Genomic DNA, 22841 nt, shown 5'->3' on the forward strand with positions numbered 1-22841 from the left:
TCCTCCTACCACACCCTCCTTCTCTGGGGGTATCTATTATCCTGAATTTGGTATTAATCATACCTGTGTATGTTTTCATACTTTTTAAATAGGTAAATATCCATAACCAATAGTCTTATATGTTTAAAATTTTATACAAATGGTGCCATAACATTTTTTTCAACATTGTTTTTGAGATTTATTCATAATAGTACATGGATATGGTTCATTCATTTTTGCTATACTATATTTCATTATAGGAATATACAACAATTGTTCATTCTCTTGATGAAAATTTAGGTTGTTTTCAAAAATAATTTTTTTTTGCAAGTACAAACAATGTTGTAATGGACATTCTTTTCCATGTCTCTCTGTGCACATATTTCAGTTTCTTTAGGGCATATTCCTAATAATTTAATTATTGGGTCATAAGATGTAGACATCGTCAGCTTACTAGATATTGACAAGTTAGTACCACAAAACCCAAAAATTATACTAATTTACATTCCACTAAAAGTAAATCAGAGTTCCTACTGATCTATATACTTGCCAACATTTGTTACTGTCAATTTTAATTTTTGCTATTTTATTTTTGCACAATGATATCTTGTTTTAATTTACATTTTTCTGATTACTACTCAGGTTGAACATATTTTATATGTTTATTAGCCATTTTAGTGTGTTTTCTATCATTTATTCAGTAAATATTTTCTATGGGTTGTTTGTCTCTTACTTATTGATTTATAGAATTTATTACCTTTGTTACTTAACCATCTTGGTTTTAGGTACTGTAAATACACTCTCCAAGTTGCCACCATGTCTTTTAATTTTGGTTATGGTGCCTTTGTAGTGAAAAATATTCAAATTTAATATATTTATACTTATGGATGTTCTTTATGGTATGTATTTTGATGTATTTTTAAAAATTTCTCTACTCCAAGGTCATAAAGATATTTTCTACATCATTTTCTAAAAATGTTGAATATTTGCTTTTGTATTTATATTTTTAATCTAAGTGGTCTAATTTTTTTGTATGTGTGAAGTAGTGTTAATATTTTGTTTTTTCACTTAGGATTATTAATTGTTTAGTACCATTTAATAAATAATCAATCCTTTCTATACTGCACTGCTATGCCCATTTATCATCTTTAAAATATCCATATTAGATTTGAGGATTGTGTTTGTGATTCTCTTCAATTCCATTGTTCTATTTGTCTATCACTGTGCCTATACCACATTATCTAAATTAAAATTGAAAAACAATACCGCTATAATGCATCTTGTTATAAAGATGATAGCATAAGTGACTCCATCTCCATCTTATTCTTCAAAATTGGCTTGGTGGGTTTTAGCCATATTTTCTTTCATACATATTTTAGAATTGTCTTGTGAAGTTACAAGAAAAATGCTTGTGGCACTTTGGTTCAGTTTGTATTTTCTGTCCACGAGGAAAGAGTATCTCTCCATTTATTTGATATTCTACAATGTTCTACAGTTTAGCTACAATGTGTTTAAATGTGTATTTTCTTTTTATTTATCTGACTGAGGTCTTGTTATATTTCCTGAATCTAAGAATTTTGTCCTTCATCAATTCTGAAAAAATTCTGAAATACTTGAAAAAATTTATTTTTTTTTCAAATATCGTCTCTCATCTCTTTAGTCTCTTTGAAACTGGTATCAGATATGTGTTTGGACCTTCTTATTTTATATTCCCTGTTTCTTTTTAAAAAATATTTTTAAAATTTTTCAATTACAGTTGATGTACAATATTATATTAGTTTCAGGTGTACAACACAGTGATTAGACATTTATATAACTTATGAAGTGATCACCCTGATAAATCCAGTACCCACCCGAAAACATACATAGTTATTGCAATACTACTAACTATACACCCCAGGCTATAATATACATCCCCATGACTATTTTGTAACTACCAATTTGTACCTTTTAATACCCTCCCTCACTTCAACCAACCTCTCTATCCCCCCAATCTGGCAATCATCAAAATACTCTCTGTATCTATGAGCTTGTTTCTGTTTTATTTGTTTCTTCATCCTGTTCTCTAGATCCCACGTATAAGTGAAATCATATGGCATTTGTCTTTCTATTTCTGACTTACTCCACTCAGCATAATACCCACTAGGTATCCTTGTTGTTGCAGATGGCAAGATTTCATTTTTATTTTATGGCTGAGTAATATTCCATTATATATATGTACCTCATCTTTATCCATTCATCTATTGATGTATACCCAAGCTGCTTCCATATTTTGGCTATTGTAAATAATGCTGCAGTGAACATATGGATGTACATATTCCTTTGAAGTAGTGTTTTGGATTTCTTTGGCTAAATACCGAGAATTGGGATTGCTGCGCCTTTCTTTTTCTCTTGTATTAGCCTTTGTTTTAAAGTCTATTTTGTCTGGTTTAAGTATTGCTACCTCAGCTTTTTTCGTTTGTTTCCACTTTCATGAAATACCTTTTTCCATCCCTTTACTTTCAGTCCATGTGTGTCTTTCAATCTGAAGTGAGTCTTTTCTAGGCAGTTTATGTAAGGGTTTTGTTTTCTTATCCATTCAGCCATTCTATGTCTTTTGATTGGAGTATTTAATCCATTTACATTTAAAGTAATTGTTGATAGATATGTAGTTATTGCCATTTTATTCATTTTTGATTCTTGTTCTTGTTCTTGTTCTTCTTCTCTTTCTCCTCCTCCTCTTCCTCCTCATCCTCCTCATCTTCCTCCTCCCCCTCCTTCTTCTTCAAGAAATCCCTTTAACATTTCATGTAATACTTGTTTGGTGCTGACGAACTCCTTTAACTTTTTCTTGAAAAGCTCTTTATCTGTCCTTTGATTGTAAATGACAGCTTGGCTAGGTAGAGTAATCTTGGTTGTAGGTCCTTGTTTTTCATCACAGTCCCTTCTGGCCTGCAAAGTTTCTGTTGACAAATCAGCTGACAGTCTTATGGGAGCCCCCTTGTAAGTAACGAACTGCTTTTTTCTTGCTGCTTTTAAGATTCTCTCTTTGTCTTTAACTTCCAGCATTTTAATTATGATATGTCCTGGTGTGGGCCTGTTTGGGTTCATCTTGTTTGGGACTCTCTGCACTTCCTGGGCTTGTATGTCTATTTCTTTTGCCAAGTTAGGGAAGTTTTCCATCGTTATTTCTTCAAATGGGTTTTCAAATTTTTGCTCTCTCTCTTCTCCTTCTGGTACCCCTATGATGCGAATGTTGCCATGCTTGGTGTTGTTCCAGAGTTCCTTTAAACTCTACTCATTTTTTTAGATTCTTTTTTCCTTTTGCTGTTCTTATTGGGTGTTTTCTGCTCCTTATCTTTTAAATTGCTGATTTGATCCTTTGCTTCATCTAATCTACTATTGATTCTCTCTAATGTAGCCTTCATTTCTGACTAGTATTTTTTTATGTTTTCTATTTCCATTTTTATGTTTCCTATCTCTTTGTTGAAGTTCTTACTGAAATCATTGAGCATCTTTATAACCAGTGTTTTGATTTCTGTATCTGGTAGATTGTCTGTCTTCATTTTGTTTAGTTCTTTTTCTGGAGCTTTGATCTGTTCTTTCACTTGGGACATGTTTCTTTGTCTCCCCATTTTGGCTGCGTCTCTGTATTTGTTTCTATGTATTAGGTAGAGCTGCTATGTTTCGCAGTCTTAGGAGAGTGGCCTTATGTGGGGCCCAGTGGTGCATTCTCCCTGGTTACCTGAGGCATATGTTGCAGGTATGTCCTTTGTGTGGGTTGTGTGTGCCATCCTATTGTAGTTGAAACTTGGTTGCTGTTTGTACATCAATAGGAGGGATTGACCTTTGGGCTGTTTGGTTGTGAGGACTGGCTGTGATTACAGTGAAGGAGCTGTTGTGCAGGGGCTGACTCTACAGAGCAGGGTTCACTTTAGCAGGACTCTGGTGCCTGCCCAGTCTGCCCTTTGGGTGTATCATTTGTGTAAGTGTTTGGGTGCTCTGGTGCAGTCTGAAGCTGGCCACTGGATATGTTGGTTCTGGGGCCTCTTGGGAAACACTCTGTTGTAGACCAAGGTGAGCTGCTGCCTGGGGCCACCTGGCATGACCTACAAAGTGATCTGCAGATGGTTGCCACTTGTACTTGGCTTGGAGGTGCCTGGGAGAGGCTACGCTGTGAACTGAGGATGACTGTCACTAGTAACAGACTTGGGGCTGCTTAGCAAGAAGTACAGGGCATGTGTAGGCCAGATCCTGCTTGTTTGGGGTTTGTGAACCTTTGAGAGATTTTAGAAAAGTCTGTAGCATGAGTCAAAACAGAATTTTGTATGGAAAAGCCACTGGAATGGCTGGGTGGGCTCATATGTTGGGTGGTGCAGGGTTTTAGGGAATCACCAGGGTGGTGTGAATGGTACTAGCCAGGTTGATGGAGACTGAGATATGGCGCCTGCCTGCATCTACATGTTGGGTGGGGGAGGGCTCAACAAGGGAACAGTAGCCTCTGCCATCACTTCTGTCTAGGAGAAAGCTGCCACTCCAGGCCTCTCCCTACAGCCAGACAATTCACTTCCTCTCCATATGTCCCTGGTGTTTTTCAAACTGCTGCTCCAGAGCAGGAGCTCAGAGTGAGTGAGTCTGTCAGCAAATAAGTCCATGTGTGGGCCGTTTGAGAGGAATGCCTGGGACTCCAGCCATCCTCTGTCTCACTCAGCCACAATCTCTGCTGATTTTCACAGCCAGAAGTTATGTGGACTTCTCTCCCCATCACTAGAACCCTTGGCTGAGACCTCTCACTCCTTAGTCAGGACCTCCTCAGCCAAGATAGCCCTCCTGATTTTTAAGAGCTATACGTAAGTATGGCACCATCCTGTTCTGCATCTCAGCCCCTCCTGCCAGACTCGACATGACTTCTTCTGTATACCCTTAGTTATAGGACTTCTGTTCAGCTAGACTTCAGGTGATTCTCAATGATGATTGTTCTGTAGTTTGGTTGTAGTTTCCTTGTGGTCACAACATTTGCCTACTCCATCAACTTGATTGGACCTCCTACTTAGTATATCTTTCCTGTTTCTTAACCTCTCTTTTATGCTTCATCTCTCCCATTCTCTGTACTGTATTTTGGGTTATTTCCTCATATCTATCTTTTAGTTCACTGTTCCCCTTTTCAATTGAGTTTAATCTGCCTGTCATTTGTCCATTGAGCTTTTAATTCCAATGATTTTATTTTTCATTTTTAGAACTTCTATTTTGTTGTTTTTGATTTTTAAAACTATATCCCTGGTGTTTTTTTTTAAAGAGCCCTATTCTTTATTTAATTTTCATTTCCTTCCTTTATGTTGTTAATTATTTTGAATGTATTTTTATAGGCTCTATTTGAAATTCATGTGGCTTTAATTCTGAGGGGGGAGAAGAGGAAGGAAGGATGGGAGGGAGGGAGAAAGGAAGAGAGGGTGGGAGAAGGAGAGAGAGAGAGAGAGAGAGAGAAAGAGAGAGAGAGAGAGAGAGAGAGAGGAGAGAGAGAGAGAGAAAGTGTGCACACACTTATATGCCTGTGAGTGCTGGCCTTCACTAATGAATTGATTCTTCCAATGTTTTCTATAACTGGTTTCTGAATTCATTTTCCAAGAGACTTTATATGTGATAATTTGGTGTGCCTATTGGAGGGTGTAACCCTTCCAGATGGTTTGTCTTGCCAGGTGTCCCAGTGGAATCATGAGCCAAGAACAAGTTTTTTTTTTCCTTAACCTATTTATTATGGGAAATTTCAAGCACACACAAAAGTCATCAATAAAATAGTATAATGAACAACATTTTATCATCACCCAGCTCCAAGAATTATTAACTCATGATCAATCTTATTTGTATGCTCGTATACTCCCTCCATACCCACCCACTACACTCTGGATTATTTTGAAGTAAATCCCAGGTATTATATCATTTCATCCATAAATATTTCACTATGTAGGTCAAAAGATGATGACTAAAAAATAATCAAAGTACCAGTCACACCTAGCAAGTTAACAGTTTCTTAATAGAACCAAATCTATGTTTAAATACCCATTAACTCATGAATATTCCTTCATAGTTTGTCAAAATCAGGATCTCAATAAGATCTATAAACTGCAGTTGGTTCATATATTTTTTATGTTTCTTTACTCAAAGATTTACCCTTTCTAACTAATACAAAATAATATTGAATGTCAACTGTAACTGAAAAAAATAATAAAATAAAAAATAAAAAGATTTGGGTGGTGAACACACAATGTGATTTATAGATGATGTAATACAGAATTGTATACCTGAAATCTATGTAACTTTACTAACAATTTTCACCCCAATAAACTTTAATTAAAAAAAATAAGATTTACCTTCTCTCTCCTTTCTGTTCTTTCTCGCCCCTCCATCCCTCTCTGTCCCCTACAACGTATCTGTTGTAAAAACCAGGGTTTTTTACCCCCAAGGATTGCTTTCATGATACTTTCTAGTTACTTCCTCATCTTAAAAGGTTCCAGGACCATGTAGAAAACCCTCAGAATCTCCACTCCCCATAAGGTGAGACAGAACAATTGTCTTGATGACGTTCAGTGCTAGGTGGTTAATAATTTTCTAGTCGTGTGAGTGTGTAGCCATTTAAAGGGCTTGCCTTTATGCCATGGTCTCAGCTCCATCTCTTCACCTATAGAAGCTCAGAGCATTTTAGTGTTTTATAGAAAGGAGAGTTTCATATCGTTTAGTCCTTAATATCATGTAGAAATAAAACCTTGCTACTTAAAAAAAAATCTGTGGATCAATTTGCAAGTTTCTTCACCTCTGTGAGTCACTATTTCCTGTAGATTGGAGTAATATTCTTTATTTATTGCATTGTTTTAGGGAGTAAAGGAGGTAATGTATACAAAGTGCGTAATGCATAAAGGGTAGCCTTTCTGGGTAGAGGAGATTTTGGGGGCAGGGTTTAAAGAATGAATGTTATTGGATACAAAATGGTTGAAGGAGGAATACTATTACCAAGAGGATAAAGAAGTGAAAGGACATTTTAGGTCAAAGGCACAACTTGTGTCCTATGACTTAAGCTCAGTTTTCATCCACAATCAACCTTATTGATTCATAATTCTGTTGTTTGTGCCTATTCAGTCTTTTGAGGATATAACTGCAAAACTACCCAGCAGTTCCTATAAAATATGAATCTTAATGTGAATATACAAATCTGTGTTTAGTATTAAAATAAGACCCAAACCAAAGGGATCCTACTTGAATATCTCCGTTATAAGTCATACACTTATGTCAGATTTTCCTCTCAGTTTTCTGAGCTGGTGAAACACTCAGTTGTGAGATTCATTGATTCAAAATGATGAGCTAGTTGCAATCATTTTCAAGCAAGGTTTTGGAACTTATGAATTGGGAGCAACTTTGTATTGGCACATCTCTTGCAGATCTCTCTGGTTTTCCAGCCTTACTTTGGCAGGAAAATCAAGGAAAACATACCATACCGATAGGATTTGGAAGATTCACACACTCTCATATAGCTGTTGGTCACAAGTTCCAACTCCTTTTATCAATTCCATCAGGATAATTTTCTAATATCCTATAAAGCAACATACAAGATACAAGTGAACATCTGCAAAGCACAATGTGTGCTGAGAAATAGCAGTTACTTAACAAGCACATTTCCTTTCTACTCTTTCTGTGCTTGTACAACAGATCTATCCAAACTATACAGCAATGCAAATTACAGTGCAACACTGGTTAAAGAATTAAATATATATATGTATAATATATATTATATATATATAACATTATATATGCATATATATATATATATAATACATATCTGTGGTTCTGCATTTGTAGATTAAACTAACTGCAGATCAAAAATATTTGAAAAAAAGTTACATCATTCCTGATGTGTACTATGTGTTAGGCCTGCAATGGTTGCATCTGTACTGAACATCTACAGATTTTTTGTCATTATTCCCTAAACAATATAGTATAATAACCATTTACATAGCATTTACAGTGTATTAAGTATTATAAGTAATCTAGAGATGCTTTAAATTCTATTGGAGGATACATGTAGGTTATATACAGATACTATACCATTTATATAAAGAACTTGAACATCTGTAGATTACGGTATCTTTTGGGGTCATAGAACCAGTTCCTTACAAATACTAAGGGAAGATTATTTCTGGTTATGAGATAGTTTCAAATCATGATAAAATCCACCACTTTGAATTAGAAAGGATGTACCTTACCATACAAAAGATTTCAGCCTGGTATGTTAAGTGCTCCTTAATTCTTTACCAACCCCATACTTCTTTACCAACCAAAGAGCTTTTATCACAACAAAGCTGGTGAATCTACTCTCACTGCTGGCAATTACATGAACAATAATTTCCTTAAGAATTGCCTCATAAATTCTTAGAAATTTTATTTTTACAATTTATTTTCCAGAAAGATCTAGATTTGGCAAAGTTCTCCATGACAATAGGCCTGCTTTTGTTTTTGAGCTTAATTAATGAGCACATAAGTCATTTACTTTGGTTCATTTTGAATGTCTTTGAATACTCATATATGAAAAGTTCCATATACTTACAGCAATTCAGCATAGACCTGTCAGGTATCAACTCCTCAGGCAAAAGGACAATTACAATGATAAAAAGGGAAAAGAAGATTGACTGAATATTATAGATGGGCTAAACTTGGGTGGTTGAGCAAGTGTCTTTTCTCTTTAGACCCTGAAAAGAAATAATTTTCTGGGACAGAATTGGTCATCTAGAATTGCATTTTCCCTGAGAAAGTTTCACCTGTATGTCTACCAGTTTTTTTTTTTTTTGTTTGTTTGTTTTTTAAATAATCTCTTAGGTCATCTTTGCAAAATAAATATTACAAATTGTTCTCTTTAATCCCCATAGAAAAATGTGGAAATGCACATATAAGGATGTGTATCATAAACCAAACCCTTCCTAGTGGAACTTAGTCCTTGGATGAAGAGAGTAGTTCTGTACTAAACCTCTCTACTAGCAATTTTACTATAGTGAAAAAACAAAAAGAGTAAAACAGTGAAGCTCTGGTGTTGTAGATTCCAAAGGTAAATTGAATATCTTCCTGATATATGATAGGTCAAGTAAAACTCTCCTTTACAGAAATGACCAGTTATAAAAAGTTGCTAGCCATAGTTTTGCTTGTAGTGAAAAAGAAGCTACTACTTTGAGCTTGATTTAATAAAAACTAAGAAAAAAATTGTTTTTCAAAATTATAATGATTGTTCTGGATTTTAATGCCTGTACATTAATATTTGTAGTACTTAGAGATAGATAGTTACAGTTTTCCCCCTCAGCTTGATGGCCAATTCTACCATAAACTCTTTGGTTGATTTTGAATCTTTATATTTACATGTGTATCACTTTTGGAATTTCCAGTTAATATCTGTGCACTAATTTTGGCTGAAATAACTTTTTTTAAGTAATATTAATTTTGGATCTGTTATGGACAGAAAATATTTTTAGCTGAACAACATTTTTTTTCTTTTCAGAAATGAAATGCTTGTCTTTGTAAAACCACGATAGTGTAATCAGAGAAACATAAACAGCTTGGCATGGACACCAAGATTGGTATTTCCTGAGTAGTAGATAATAAATAGGTTGGTAGCAGAAAGAAAAAGAAGCAAATAAAGAAGTTTTACAACTCTTAAGTGTCTGCAAACTATTTATGTCAACATTATTGGAAAGTTTTTTGAAAAGTGGGTCCTTGTTATGAAAGCAAAAGTAGCCCAAATCGCTAAATGAAAGGATTCATTTATTTATTTGACAAAAACGTACTGACTACTTCATATCTGCTGGGTCCTATCCTAAGTCCTTTACATGTGCTGTCTTACACAGTCTTCACAGCAATTTATGAAGCAGGCATTGTTGTTACCATCCCACTGATGATAAAACTGAGGCTCAAAGAGGGTAACTTGTCCAAGGTCAAAAGCTAAAAGTGGTGAAGGTGGATTTTGAACCGAGGTCTGTCAAATTCACAGCTAAGCAACACTGCCTTGGTCTCTGTCTTCAGGTATGCGGCCCATTTTGCTGTAAAAGTTTATATAGTTACCCGCCGTTGCCCCTCCTCCAGGGCAGGTATATGTTATCTTTTAGGGAGGCTGTGAGATCTTACATAACTTACAGTGGATATACAGTGTTGTTGAAATAACAGAATCAGCAAAGCTCTCATGAAAAACAACCGTGAGTCCACCATCATTTTTAAGTGGTTGCTGTGCATTACCAATTCATTTTTTTTTGGGGGGGGGATGTCACTTTAAAGACTTATTGTTTGCATTTTGCTAATTATTATATGTCATGTTTGTGGGAAAAAGCAGCTATGATGACACATGCTATGTTTTCCATAGCTCTTCTCTGACGAATATCTACTTACTTATTTGTTTATAATCTGCCTCTCAACTTTAAAGCATTGACCCCATCCAGGCAGCGATTTTTGTCTCTTCTGTTCACTGTAGTATCTCCAGAGCCTGAAAGAGTACCTGGCACATTGTGTAGGGGCACAATGAACATTTGTTAAATGAACAGAATGATATTATTTCTAAGATGTAATAGAAGGCTACATTTACATATATTCATTTCAGCTCAAATTTCAGAGTAAGTTATACTGCACGGTTTGAGGTCATATGAGATGGAAAAAAATAATACCAATTATAATGCCAACCACATTATTTTTGATCCTTAAAACACATTATAAGCTAAGAATTATTTTCTCCATTTTATACATGATGAGACTGAGTCACAAAGATTGTATCACCTTCCCACAACTTGGACAATTGTTTGGATCTCAAAGACTGTGTTTTTCACACGCTGTCTCAGGAGTGATGCTTCAAGCTATTCAGCGCAGAAGGGAGCAGAGGATGGAATGTTCTCCAAATCTCTGCAGTTCTCACTTCACTCATAGTGCTGTCAAAATTCCACCAGGGAGGCAGCCAGGCCATGTAATGGTTAAGAGCCAGGCACTGTACTCTGACACGTACAGCTAGCTGTCAGTTCTGTATTTGCTATGTGGCCTTGAGCATGAAACCTTTCTGAACCTTTGTTACTTCATCTATAAAATGGGGCTAATAATAGCAATTCCCCCCCATTAGATTTATATGAAAACCAAGTGGGATAATTTACATAAAATGCATAGTTTAATGCCTGGCATATACAGTTGTCCCCCTGATCTGCAGTTTCACTTTCTGTGGTTTCGGTTACCTGTGGGCAAACTGCAGTCTGAAAATACTAAATTCCAGAAATAAACAATTTATAAGTTTTAAATTGGGCACCATTCTGAGTAGATGATGAACTTTCATGAGGTGCCACTCTGTTCCTCCGCCTGGGACGTGAATCATCTCTTTGTCCAGTGTGTCCATACTGTATTTGTGACCCACCTGTTAGTCACTTCGGAGCTGTCTGCAGTATCACATTGCTTCTGTTCAAGCAACCCTTATTTTACTTAACAGTGGCCCCAAACCACAAGAGTGATGCTAGCAATTTGGATATGCCAAAGAAAAGCTGTAAAGGGCTTCCTTTAAAGTGGAAAGGTAAAAGTTGTCAGCTTAATAAGGAAAGAAAAGAACATAGGCTGAAGTTGCTAAGATCTACAGTAAGGACAAATCTTCTGTCCATGAAGAAGGTAAAACAAATTTGTACTGTTCGCTGAGAGAGAGAGAGATACCACATCCACATAACTTTTATTATGGTATATTGTTATAATTGTTCTACTGTATTATTAGTTTTTGTTGTTAAAATCTTACTGTGCCTGATTTACAAATTTAACTTCATCCTAGGTATGTGCGTCTAGGAAAAAACATAGTTTATATAGGGTTCGGTAGTTGTTGCAGTTTTAGGCATTCACTGAGGGTCATGGCAGGTATCCCCATGTGGATAAGAGGGGAGGCTACTGTAGTTACAGACTAATCCCAGTTAGTAAGCAGATGCTTCTGTAAGAAAAGGGACTCTGAGGAGGCAGAAAACGTGGTAGAGGTGCAGGGGTTTGCTAGAGTATCTCTGATGGGTTTGTAAAAGCTGATTGTGCACATCTCTTCCCAACTCTGTGCTCAGTGACTTCACGTTGGTAGCTTGAAATCAGCCATGGTAAAAATATCAGCCCCTGCCCCTTCAGCTGGTTGTTAGACAGTTCCTAGCGTGCCACTGTACAGGTGGAGGTGGTCTCGTTTTGGAGGTGACTGCCTTGCTTGATTTGGAGCAGGAATGAGCAATGCCTGTCAGCAGTAGCAGACTGCCTCATCACACTTATTGATGATTTAAAGATGCTTCCCAAACCATCAACCAGACACATGGAGGCTATAGGCTCTGGAATGAAGTCATATTTAAATAGCAACGAAGACAAAGGGTACCCCCAATTTTAAGGACTCCTACAATAGCATAGACTAAATTTCTTTCTTTATGGGGAAACTATTATTGTTACATCTCATTATTACTTACAATCAACAACCCTTCCATAGGAAACTCCACTAGTCAATGCATCACTCTAGACCTCTAACCATTCCGATAAACCCCATACGAGGCATCAGCATTTATAAGACAGTGTTTTACCTCAGACTAGTGGTTCTCAAAGCATGGCCTCAGGACCAGCAGCATCAGCATTACCCAGGAATTTGTTAGAAATTCTAGATCCCCACCCCACACCTATTCGATCTGAGATTCTGGGGATGGGACCAGTTTTTACCAAGCCCTTCAAGTGATTCTGAACCACTAGTTTACACTTTGTCTTGTCATAAGGCAGTGGCAATGAGAATCCAGTAGAAATGTGTAAGTTATGCTAAAATGTTCTCTCCCATCCATTTGAAATCTTGATCCAATAAACATCCTTTAGTAGATTCTCATGAAATGTTCTTTTGTATATTGTTTAAATCTCTAGCATACTGTGTGTTAATCAGCAGTTCTCCCAAGACTACATTTAATTAACAGACTGCAATATATTTATCATTTGTTGAAAATGACTACTAATAGTCTAGCTTAAATTCTATTAAATAGATGAAAATCCATAGAAATTCTCTTAAGAAATATTCAGAGAAACACTTACAGTTCTGCTGTATCTCTTGTTGACCAATGGGTTATGCAGGCATGAAAAGAGAGTTCACCTTGTTAGTATATTGACTGAATTATAGCACTTTAAATACAAGGTGAAAGTTGATTAACGCAGAGAAATAGTCACATTTCAGGTACACAAAGGACAGGGTGGGGATAGAAGGAGTAGAGAAACCTTGAAAGGCATTTGACAGGGGAAGGTTGTATTCCCCAGAGAGTGCTGTCAAGCAGCTCTGTCGACAACAAAAAGGAGAAAACAAATAAATTGGAGGTTGTGTGAATGTCACAAGACCAGAATATAAATACATGTGACACAGAGAGAAGTAAATACCAATAATTCACATTCTCACAAAATGTTTAAGGGTGATACCTTCTAGCTATGCCAAAATGAAAAAAGAAAAAATAGTATGTAGGTAAATCTCCCAGACACTGGTCGAGAATTCACCTTTTATTCATAATGCCAATTCAAAAGGCACCACTGTAGGTACAATAGGCCAAATAACAAAAACAAAGACAATGTGTGACAAGACTCAGGACTCAGACATCTAGAAATGGATTTAACATTCAGAGAACATTTCAACTCTGTTTAACTTTCTAACTCACAAGAGAGAATTCAGTCTTTATTCTGAGCAGAAAAAGAAAAGACAGAATGTGGAATTTGGGACTTCGGTTTTCTCTTTACACCAAACAAATTGTAGAAACATGCATCCAAAAATAGGTTAAAAATGATGGTGGTTGTCTTATTCTCTTTTCCATTAAAAATCATTTCAAGCTTTTCTCATCAACATAATTATCTACGTGAACTAAATCTTAGCAAGCTCTTAACAGTGAGAGGCCCTTTTAGCATTGGTTTCCCCAGTGCCACCCAGTTCATATTTGGCTTTGAGCTCAGTGACACCACCTGTCTGCCCCAGGTCTGGTTCAAAGAGTGCCTTCTTGAAAACATTACGTAACTGCCTTTTTCCTGTTCCACGTGCCTTACCTCACCATATCTAATGGAAGCTCTGGCCCAGAATCCAGGAATGTTGTTCCAGATAGGCCTGGCGGGTCTCACTGCTCATTCACATGAGCTCCCCTTTCCCTGCCTGGGAAGTCAGAACACCCTGTCTTTCTGGTCATCCATGCCCTGCCAGCTCAGGAAACAAGACCCTTAGTCTGGCATGAGAAATTTGGTTTCCTCCCCATGGCCATAAAGCCTTCAGTTTTAAGTATTCAATAAATATTACTTTTCTAGAAGGTGCTTATACTCAATCCCCAATAAACCCTCTAATAAAGAAGTATTGTTCTATCATGCAGAGCTGTAGGTAAGAAAATGAAATACCCGCCCCCCCACCCCCCGCTCCCAGAGCCAATTGAGCCCTACCAGAAGGCCAAGAAATGACAATATGTTGAATTAATTCAGGTTTTATAGCAAATACCCTATGCAAAGATTTAGAAGTGAAACTTTAACAAAAACCAAAAGGATGATCAGTTTCATAATATTTAGACATGTCATGATGTACAACCAAAATTATAAGAAGTATATTTGAGATGCTTTCTGTTCAAAAAAAAAAAATCAAAGATTCTTCATAACTGGATAACTTCCTTGGCCCTTTTCTGTTTTCACTAGACTCTGGATGGCACAGTTTTCTGATGATTTCAATTGCTTCACATATGCCGATGACTAACAAATGCTTATCTCAGCCCAGTCCGATTTCCTGAGCTCTAGGCCCATGTGGCTGAGCTTTGAGTCTATGTGGGCACCATCATTTTCCACTCCCATTCTGCTCCTCCTCGTGTATCTCCTGTCTTATTAAATGTCAAGACCGTCCACTTGGCAGTTCAAGTCAGGTAGCTAGCACTTTCCTGATCCCTCCCTCTTCTTCAGTTCTCACATCTAGTCAGTCCTTAGAGCCTAGGTATTCTGCTTTCTTGTCACTCAAGCACACCCATGCTCCAACCCTATGGCTTCCTGAGCTCAGGCCCTCACCGTTTCTCCATAGAGCAGGCTCTTAGGTAGTTTTCCCTTCCCAATCTATTGTTCACAGCCAGAAGGACCATTCTAAAAGGCAACGTTGATCATAGCCTCCCCCTGCTGCAAATGAAATAAAAGTCCTTTGTGACTTACTTCCTGTCCATCTCTGCAAGCACATATTTTGCCTTTTCTTCTTTCACTCTCTGCACTGGAGCTGTAGGAGTCCTCAAATGTTAGCTCTGCATTTCTTCATGCTTTTGTACCTATTAGTACTCTCTTTACTCTTCCTCACATCCTTCTCTTAGCTAATTTCTTCTTATCCTTTAAAACCCATCTTCCTCCAGGAAGTTCTCCTCAGTCTCCCTTGGGTTAATTGCCCTTTCTATGTATTACAGCAGATCTGGTCCTAGTATTTATACAGTATTATAACTTCATTGTCCTCTCTTTCTCCACTGGACTGAGAGCTCCTCGAAGGCTGAGATTCTCTTTTCACCTCTCAATTTCCAGAGCCATGTACAGGGTCTGGCTATTGAATGTCTTCAGAAAAGTTCAGTTGATTGACTAGGTGAAATCCTCTACAATGAGGTAGAGGATTTACCATATGCTCCTGTGTAACTTCTTGCTGGAAACCAGCCTAAGTCAAGGCTACACAGAAGCAGACATGACTGAAGTGGGAAAATTTGTTCAAGCAAAGCACAGAGTCAGATTTCTAAGATGCTGGCTTGGTTATTGGAGTGTGTCTCTCGTAAAGACAAAGGAGAAAGTCTTAGCTAATGCCAACTTCAGCACAGCAGCATCGAAGGACAAAGACAGTTACGTGGGAGAGAGTCTGACCCTATGCACCTGCAGACAGACGTAACAAGGGGGCACAGGCACACACTTAGGGATTTAACAATCCCCATAGAAGCAGGTTTCAGAAGCCTCCACCTGGTTTGTTGCCAATAACCAAAAAAAGGAGCTCTTTTTTCCATTGTTTCAGTTCTGTAAATTCTTCTTCTTCTTTTTTTTTTTTTTTAAGGAGGATACAGCTCACAGTGGCCCTTGTGGGGATTGAACCGGCAACCTTGGTGATACCAGCACCATGCTCTAACCAACTGAGCTAACCGGCTGCCCCTGTAAATTCTTAATGGGATAATATATAGTAAGCCCCTACAGGTCTTATTAAACTTACACCTCAGTTAGATATTTTTTTAAAAAATGACTTTTGAGAAAAAACTTCATCCTTGACCTGTATATGTCAGCCACAATGTGGACATCACAAAAAAAACATCAGTATGACCACTTCCAAATTTGCGCATCTTCTGCTCAGAAGCTGCCTCCCTGGGTCCTATCTGCCTTGTTTTCTACCCAGACCTGTCCAGTTCACGCCATGCTCACACACTTTAAAGCTGCGTCTCTCCACTGGGAATATTATCTACTGCTGTTAAGCCATGCAGCTGGTCCTAACGATGGAAAACCCTGCAAACAGCCCATACTACACAAGGCTTGGTTTTTGGCTTCAGTTGTTCAGGTTTCAGTGAAACCTGAACAACTTTCAACTTGGGAACCCAGGAGGGTACAAGCAACTTATTGATTTTGTAATCAAGGAGTGAATAGGATAGAGGTGTTACCTTAAAATGCTATGTTGATTTTGTAAGTAAACAGCTCTACTACTCTAGCAGGGATGGTCTGTGGTTTGAAGCTGGCCCTAGGGGTAGGAATTATGAATATTATCATACAAGTCATTTAATGACTTGTTAAATGATTCTCACTCAGTTACCATTTCAACATCCGTCTCTAGGAAAATTGTGCTTATTAGAAAATGCAATACTGTTGCTTATGTTTTCTATCTTAAAGTAGAACTTAGCGACATTTTAAGGTTTCCAAAATTGAGTGTGAATCGATATGTTTTGATTGAACTTGTTTTAAAAACTCCAGTGCACTAAAAAGAACATCTGTTGTGACGAACCAATTGAGTATCTTTTCTCTCCAAGTTGCCATTCCTCCTGTGAGCCTTCTTTCAGCCACACACATCCCTTCTATTTGCAGCATTGACACTCAAGAACTTGGAAATCACTTTCTATTTCTCCCTCTCCAGTGTCCTCCCTTCAGTCATGGTATAGCCAAAACTTACAGTGCTGCTTTTGCTTCACTGTTCCTCTCTGTCGCTTTCTCTGACTTCGCCTGCCACCGTCTGAGCTCTGGCACACCTGATATATTAATCTTCCCTAGATTAGTAAAATAACATTCTGATATTCTCGCTGCCAACCCACCCAACACCACCACTCATTTTCCTGAAAAATGTCGTGAATCATGTCATCCTTGCTCAAACATTTTCAAGGGAGCCCCACTGTTTACTAAATCAATCCTACAATGCCAAATTCTCAACTTACCTTTCCTGGTAGATCTATGTTTTGGCTTTTTTTTTTTTCCCTAGGTAGCTCTATCATCTGTTATTTCAGCTCTGGGTACATGTTAGCTGTTCTTTGCACACAATCTGTGCAGTCTTGCCTCTGTGCTGTTGCTCGTGCTGTTTCACTCAAGAGACCTGGTCTGAGTGCTGGTTCCATTATTTACTAGCTTTGCTTGTTTCCTTGATTATGATATGAGGATCATAACAGCACCGACTTCGTAAGGTTTTGTGATTATTACATGAAGAAATCCATACAAATCCCTTAAAAGTACCCCAGCACAAGTAAGTACTTGTATTCAGTAAATGTTAGTGTTCGTGATTAGCATTATCATCCCTTTCAAGGACCATTTCAAATCCACCTCTTTAGTGAAGCCTTTTTAATTGCCCAGCTCAATTGTTAATTTTCCCCTCTTTTTGTACTTCTCTGAATAGCGTTTGACATATAATGCCCTGCTTCAGGATAATGTGTGTACTTATCTTGGCCTGGACTGGACTATACACTTATTGAGACTGAGGAACTTTTATTCATTGTTGTATACTCTGCCTTGTATGGCACCTGGCACATCAAAAGGACTTCATAAATACTGGCTAGATTGAAATAATTTGATTTTACTATTTTTTTAAACTCTGTTCCACAGCCAAGAAAAAATAGCACATAAAGATAAGTAAGTGAAATGAACACCTTTATAACAAGGATGTTACTGGTAGAAGAAGACACTGAGATTGATGTCATTAGAATTCACAACTTGCCCCGATAACATCCTTTCATCCCTGTTCTCCATTGCAGGTCTGCTTAGTGGCCTATCTTGGTTTGTTTATGCTTTGTGTCTCATATCAAGTTGATGAACGGACATGTATCCAGTTTGCCATGAAAGTAAGTTGTCATTTTTCTTTCACTTTTATCGTCACGTAGAAAGAAACACAAGTACAAAATAAAGGAGTGCTTTTTTAAGGGGTTGCAATATCTGATTTTTCTAGAAATTTTTAGGGAGGCCAAAAATTCTTTTAGGAGGGAATTCATCCAGACGCCAAATGTAATGCTAATTTTTTTAAGTCTTAATTTCCATGCACTGGGTTGGCATGGAACATATGAAGTCTGTCCTTGAATGCCCTTACAAGGAATATTGAAAATTCATCAGTTCAACAGAACACTTTGCCAGAGAAATGATGCCCATATCAGTGCCCACTTCCATACCTTGGGGGTTATTTAGAATATTTTAATAATGAAGCAGTCTAAGTGTATTTCCTCTAGTAGGTGGGATCACTGAGACAGAAAAAGTACATTGGGTCCATCCAACTGATCTGTGCCAATGGTCTGAGGGCAAAGGGGGAGGAGAGCTGGGAGGTGCATGGGTGAGCAAGCGTGTGTGTATTTCATGTGCATGTAGTTTTTCTCTGATAAAGGCAGTGCATCCAGATGGAGCTGGCTCGAGGACACAGCATTTTCACTGCACACAGACGCTACTGTAAATGGAAACATAGACACACCCTTTCAGAGTTTAGGGAGATAAACACCCAAGTCAGCAATCAGAGTTAGTAGACATCAAATTCCTATATTTTCTTTCAACTGCTGTAGCAGAGAACAAAAAGCTTTCTGTATTTTTTTTCTTTTTGTCCACTCACATCATTTACTTCTCTTCTACAAGAAAACAAAAAACTAGATACTCCTTTGTTCACTGAAACAAGAAAGTAGAAGGCAAGAGTAAGTTAACCATATTATTTGGAAATTTGGAAGATGCTGAAAATCAGCTGTTAGTGTATTCTAGTATAATTGAAGCTGTTGACATAAAAAAACAATATGCTGAGACACACACACACACATATATATATATATATATATATATATACACATATATGTCGTAAAAGAATAATAATTATTAGGATAAAAAGTTTTCACATTATATTAAATAGCAAAACAAGCTAGCTACACAAAATGTATGGCATGATCCTATAGAAAAATAATAGCTCTATGTGGTTAGAAAAAAATAGTTATCTGTGAGTAGTGCAATTATAGCAGCATTGTGTAGTTTTTCTCTAAATTTGAAATGTTCTTCAGTTAGACATTTCCAATTTATAAAATTAATGGATGCTATTTTTTAAAAAGAATGATAGAATTAGAATCTTGGTAGATATGCCTACATTTGGAACTTACACTTTTTCTAAGGTGTTCCCTAAAAGAAGGCCAGATAAAGCACACATCAGTCCATGTTTGTTTGTTTGTTTTGTAAAGCAAGTCTTGGTGATGATTTTCTTTTAAAAGCCAGAAAGCCTAGTTAAAAATGGCCTGTTAAATTACTGGAACTTCACTCACCAAGTAAAAAATGCTCTAAACTAGATTCCTTAATGTGTGTGAAAGGCCCTCATTTTTCTCCAGATGATTCTAGGAAACAGCAGAGGCAAAAGCATCAGCTTTACAGAGGCCCCCAAAGCCATCTCAACATCTGCGTGTAAAAAAAGGAGCAAGGGAAAAAAAAAAGTCACTGCCAATGTCAGCCAGGTTGAGAATTCCCCACTAGGAACATCTCATTAGCTGCCTTTTTTTTCCCCACCTGTGACAGACATTGACAAATTCAGAGGTCCTTTTCTCCTGCATGTGACCTTTAGTGATGCTCCCTGCCAGCTCTCTAAGATGCCCGCTATATTATCTACAGTTAGAAAATAAGCTTCAGTCAGTCTCAAGGTTTTCCAAAGGCACAACAGGTTACAGCAGACTTTCCTTGTGCTTTTCACACCATTTTGGGAGGAAGAAATGAAATGCATCTTCATGTGGTGTTTCTCACTAGCATAACCACATTTCAGTACCCTCGTATTATCCTGGCCTAAGCTTTGTCTGAGAATTTATTTCCTCCTGTTGAACACCAAGACAGCCAGGGAAAGCAATCAGGAAGTGATGGCAGCATCTCGTTGTAACCTGCACACACAGTCACACACACACTCACACACACCTCCTTTTTCTTAAACACAATAACCACTGGGGATTGTCTTTTCATCTCAAGCCACCACAGTCTTCCGAGGCCCTTTGGCAGGCCCTGGAGAGCCACCAGAGCAAGGTCCTTCTTTCTCCCTGGGTTCTGCGCTTGGATTTGGCAGGCCATTAGGCTGCAGATTGGACCTCCCGCCTTTCCCTACTTTATGGGGCTCACCTTGATAACTTTCAGAAACGTGTTCGGTTCATATGCTTGCAGAAGTACTTCAGGATACATTCCCCATGAGGGCATTTAAGGCCCAATTGTCTCGCGCCCACATCCAGGAGCGCCCTGGGCTGCTGCTGCGGCTGCCTCTTCTGGCGCAGCGCACTGCAGAGGGGACTTACCAGCCTGCCACAGGGGAAGGTAATTAAATCGCAGCCGAACCGCCTTCTTCCCGAAATCAACGAACTTTGAAGCTGCAGCAGGGTACCAATTAGAAGCAGTGAGAGAGCGGAGCTGCTCCGGGCGCTCTGTTACATAAACGCCCGGAGCCACCGCGTCTCCGCCAGCCTGCTGCCCAGCGCCAGACACAGGGGCTGATACAGGCAAGACAAATGCGTCCCCAGCCAGGCTTTTATCAAGATATATTTGCTTGTATTCCCAAGGTCATTGTAAACACTTTCATTGATAGTTTATTCGTGCTGGGTAGGTAAAACAAGCCACTCGATTTTAAATTGCAGAGTCGAACCTAGAAGCTTGTTGCTGTCAGATGTGCTAAAGCCATGAAGGAAAAATGCTACAGTGTTGCAGATGTAGCCTACAGGCTTGGGGGATCAAGTATATATTTATGTCTTAAAAGGGATAGGAGATTTGATTTTTGTGGTTCACTCCTGTTTACTTGGCCTGATGCTTTCATGGAGTGGGAGAAGCAGAATCACCATGTGTGAGATATGCACCACTGAAAATGGTAAGGGGCATGGCTTTTGTTTGTGCTCTGGCTGGCTTCTAGCACATTTAAGATGCTCAATTAAAATGGAACAATCTCTGTGTTTGCATAAATGTTTACATCCTTTCACAAGCCAAGTACGCATTTTTACTCTCACATGACAGAGAATAAGACAAAGCCAGTAGAGTTAATACCCTAAGAGTTCTGAGAACTGACAGCTCTTTCCATCTCTACTGATTTGTTTATTTCACAAATGCTTACATAGTCCTACTATGTACCAGACACTGTTCTAAGCCCTTACAGATATCAACTCTTTTGATCCTTATAATAATCCTCTGAAATAGGGGCTGTTTTGATCATCTTTCCAAGGTTACAGGGATATTGCTTAATTTGCTCAAGGCCCATAGCTTGTGAGGGGAGAACGAGGATTTGACCTCAGGCCGACTGGTTTCTTGGCCTATGCTCATAATCATCACCTGGTACCGGTACCATGGTACACTTGTTAAATGTCTTGGGAAAATCTTTTGATCTCTGCGCCAAAGGTCACCTTTCAAAAATAGACAAATATTCAATTTCAGCAAATGAACTTTTGTGATGATTATGAGAAAATAATATTTTTTGCAACTATTTTTAATTGTTTACAGATTGAGAATGAGGGATTATCGTCATTACTTCTAGACATTGCCCCAGTGAATACTATAGAAATTTGCTACGTAAGGATGTGTGTGTGTGTTGAGGGTAGGAGGGTTATTACAATATAAGACCTTCCCCCCTTCCAGTTACCTCCGCTGATGGCAATAAACTGTGTAGAGAAAACTCCAGTTGGGGCCATTCTACTAAGCAGATGACTCTCAGGTGGGAGATTAGCTCTTTAATTTAGGCTTTCCCTGCTGGTAAAGTCATAGATTTACTCTTGTTTCCAGGGCAAGTAATTCCCAGTTGTGTGCTGTCTGCAGTGGAAAGGCAGCTATGTTGGGTACACACTCACAACACAGGCAGCATGATTTAATTTGGCTCTTGGTATGGAGAGTTTGAAGTCAAACATCAAATCTGAATATTCCAGAACAACCTAGAATATTTCAAATATTCTGTCCCAGTGGCCCCACAAAATAAACCCATACTTTCAGCCTAAGCACTCCACTTTTTGCAGAAAACATGGCCACTGGAAGTCTTGGGGACAGAACTAAGGCAATGACATTTAATATCACAAATTAAATATTTCCTTTTTACATTTTGAAATGGTGCAACTTTGTATTTATCTGGTTCCCTTTCTCTAAGGAAGAATAGATGTGCTGAGTATAAGTTATTCTTGTTATATCCCTGTGATATAAGATGTTTCAATAAACTCTCCCATAGGTGAAGAAATGTGGGCTATATTTGATAATCCTTCACATGGTTTGAAAATGAAATATAGAGTGTATGTTTAAAATATCTTTGATGAAAATATCCAAAGAATCTATGCATTCCTTGGTTGTCCAGCTATTTTAAGACAAAATGGCATTAATCAGTTCCACTGTCTTCCTGTGCCTCAGACGTATAGTTCCTAGTTTCCAGGAAAACCAGATGTATGCTTAGGGCACCAGCAACTAGAGCACACACACATGCA

At 38.0% G+C, this 22841-nt stretch overlaps 1 protein-coding gene across 1 annotated transcript in view; it reads left to right on the forward strand.

The window, feature by feature from the left end:
- The window catches only part of SSPN (sarcospan), a 42208-nt gene that overhangs the window by 13579 nt on the left and 5788 nt on the right, over positions 1-22841 (forward strand). Inside the window, exon 2 of the mRNA XM_081059293.1 lies at positions 18168-18254. Within this exon, the coding sequence (XP_080915419.1) occupies positions 18168-18254 (87 nt within the window). The remainder of the gene's footprint in view (positions 1-18167; positions 18255-22841) is intronic.

The sequence above is a fragment of the Rhinolophus hipposideros genome (assembly GCF_964194185.1).
Source record: "Rhinolophus hipposideros genome assembly, chromosome: 9".
Classification (NCBI taxonomy): domain Eukaryota; kingdom Metazoa; phylum Chordata; class Mammalia; order Chiroptera; family Rhinolophidae; genus Rhinolophus; species Rhinolophus hipposideros.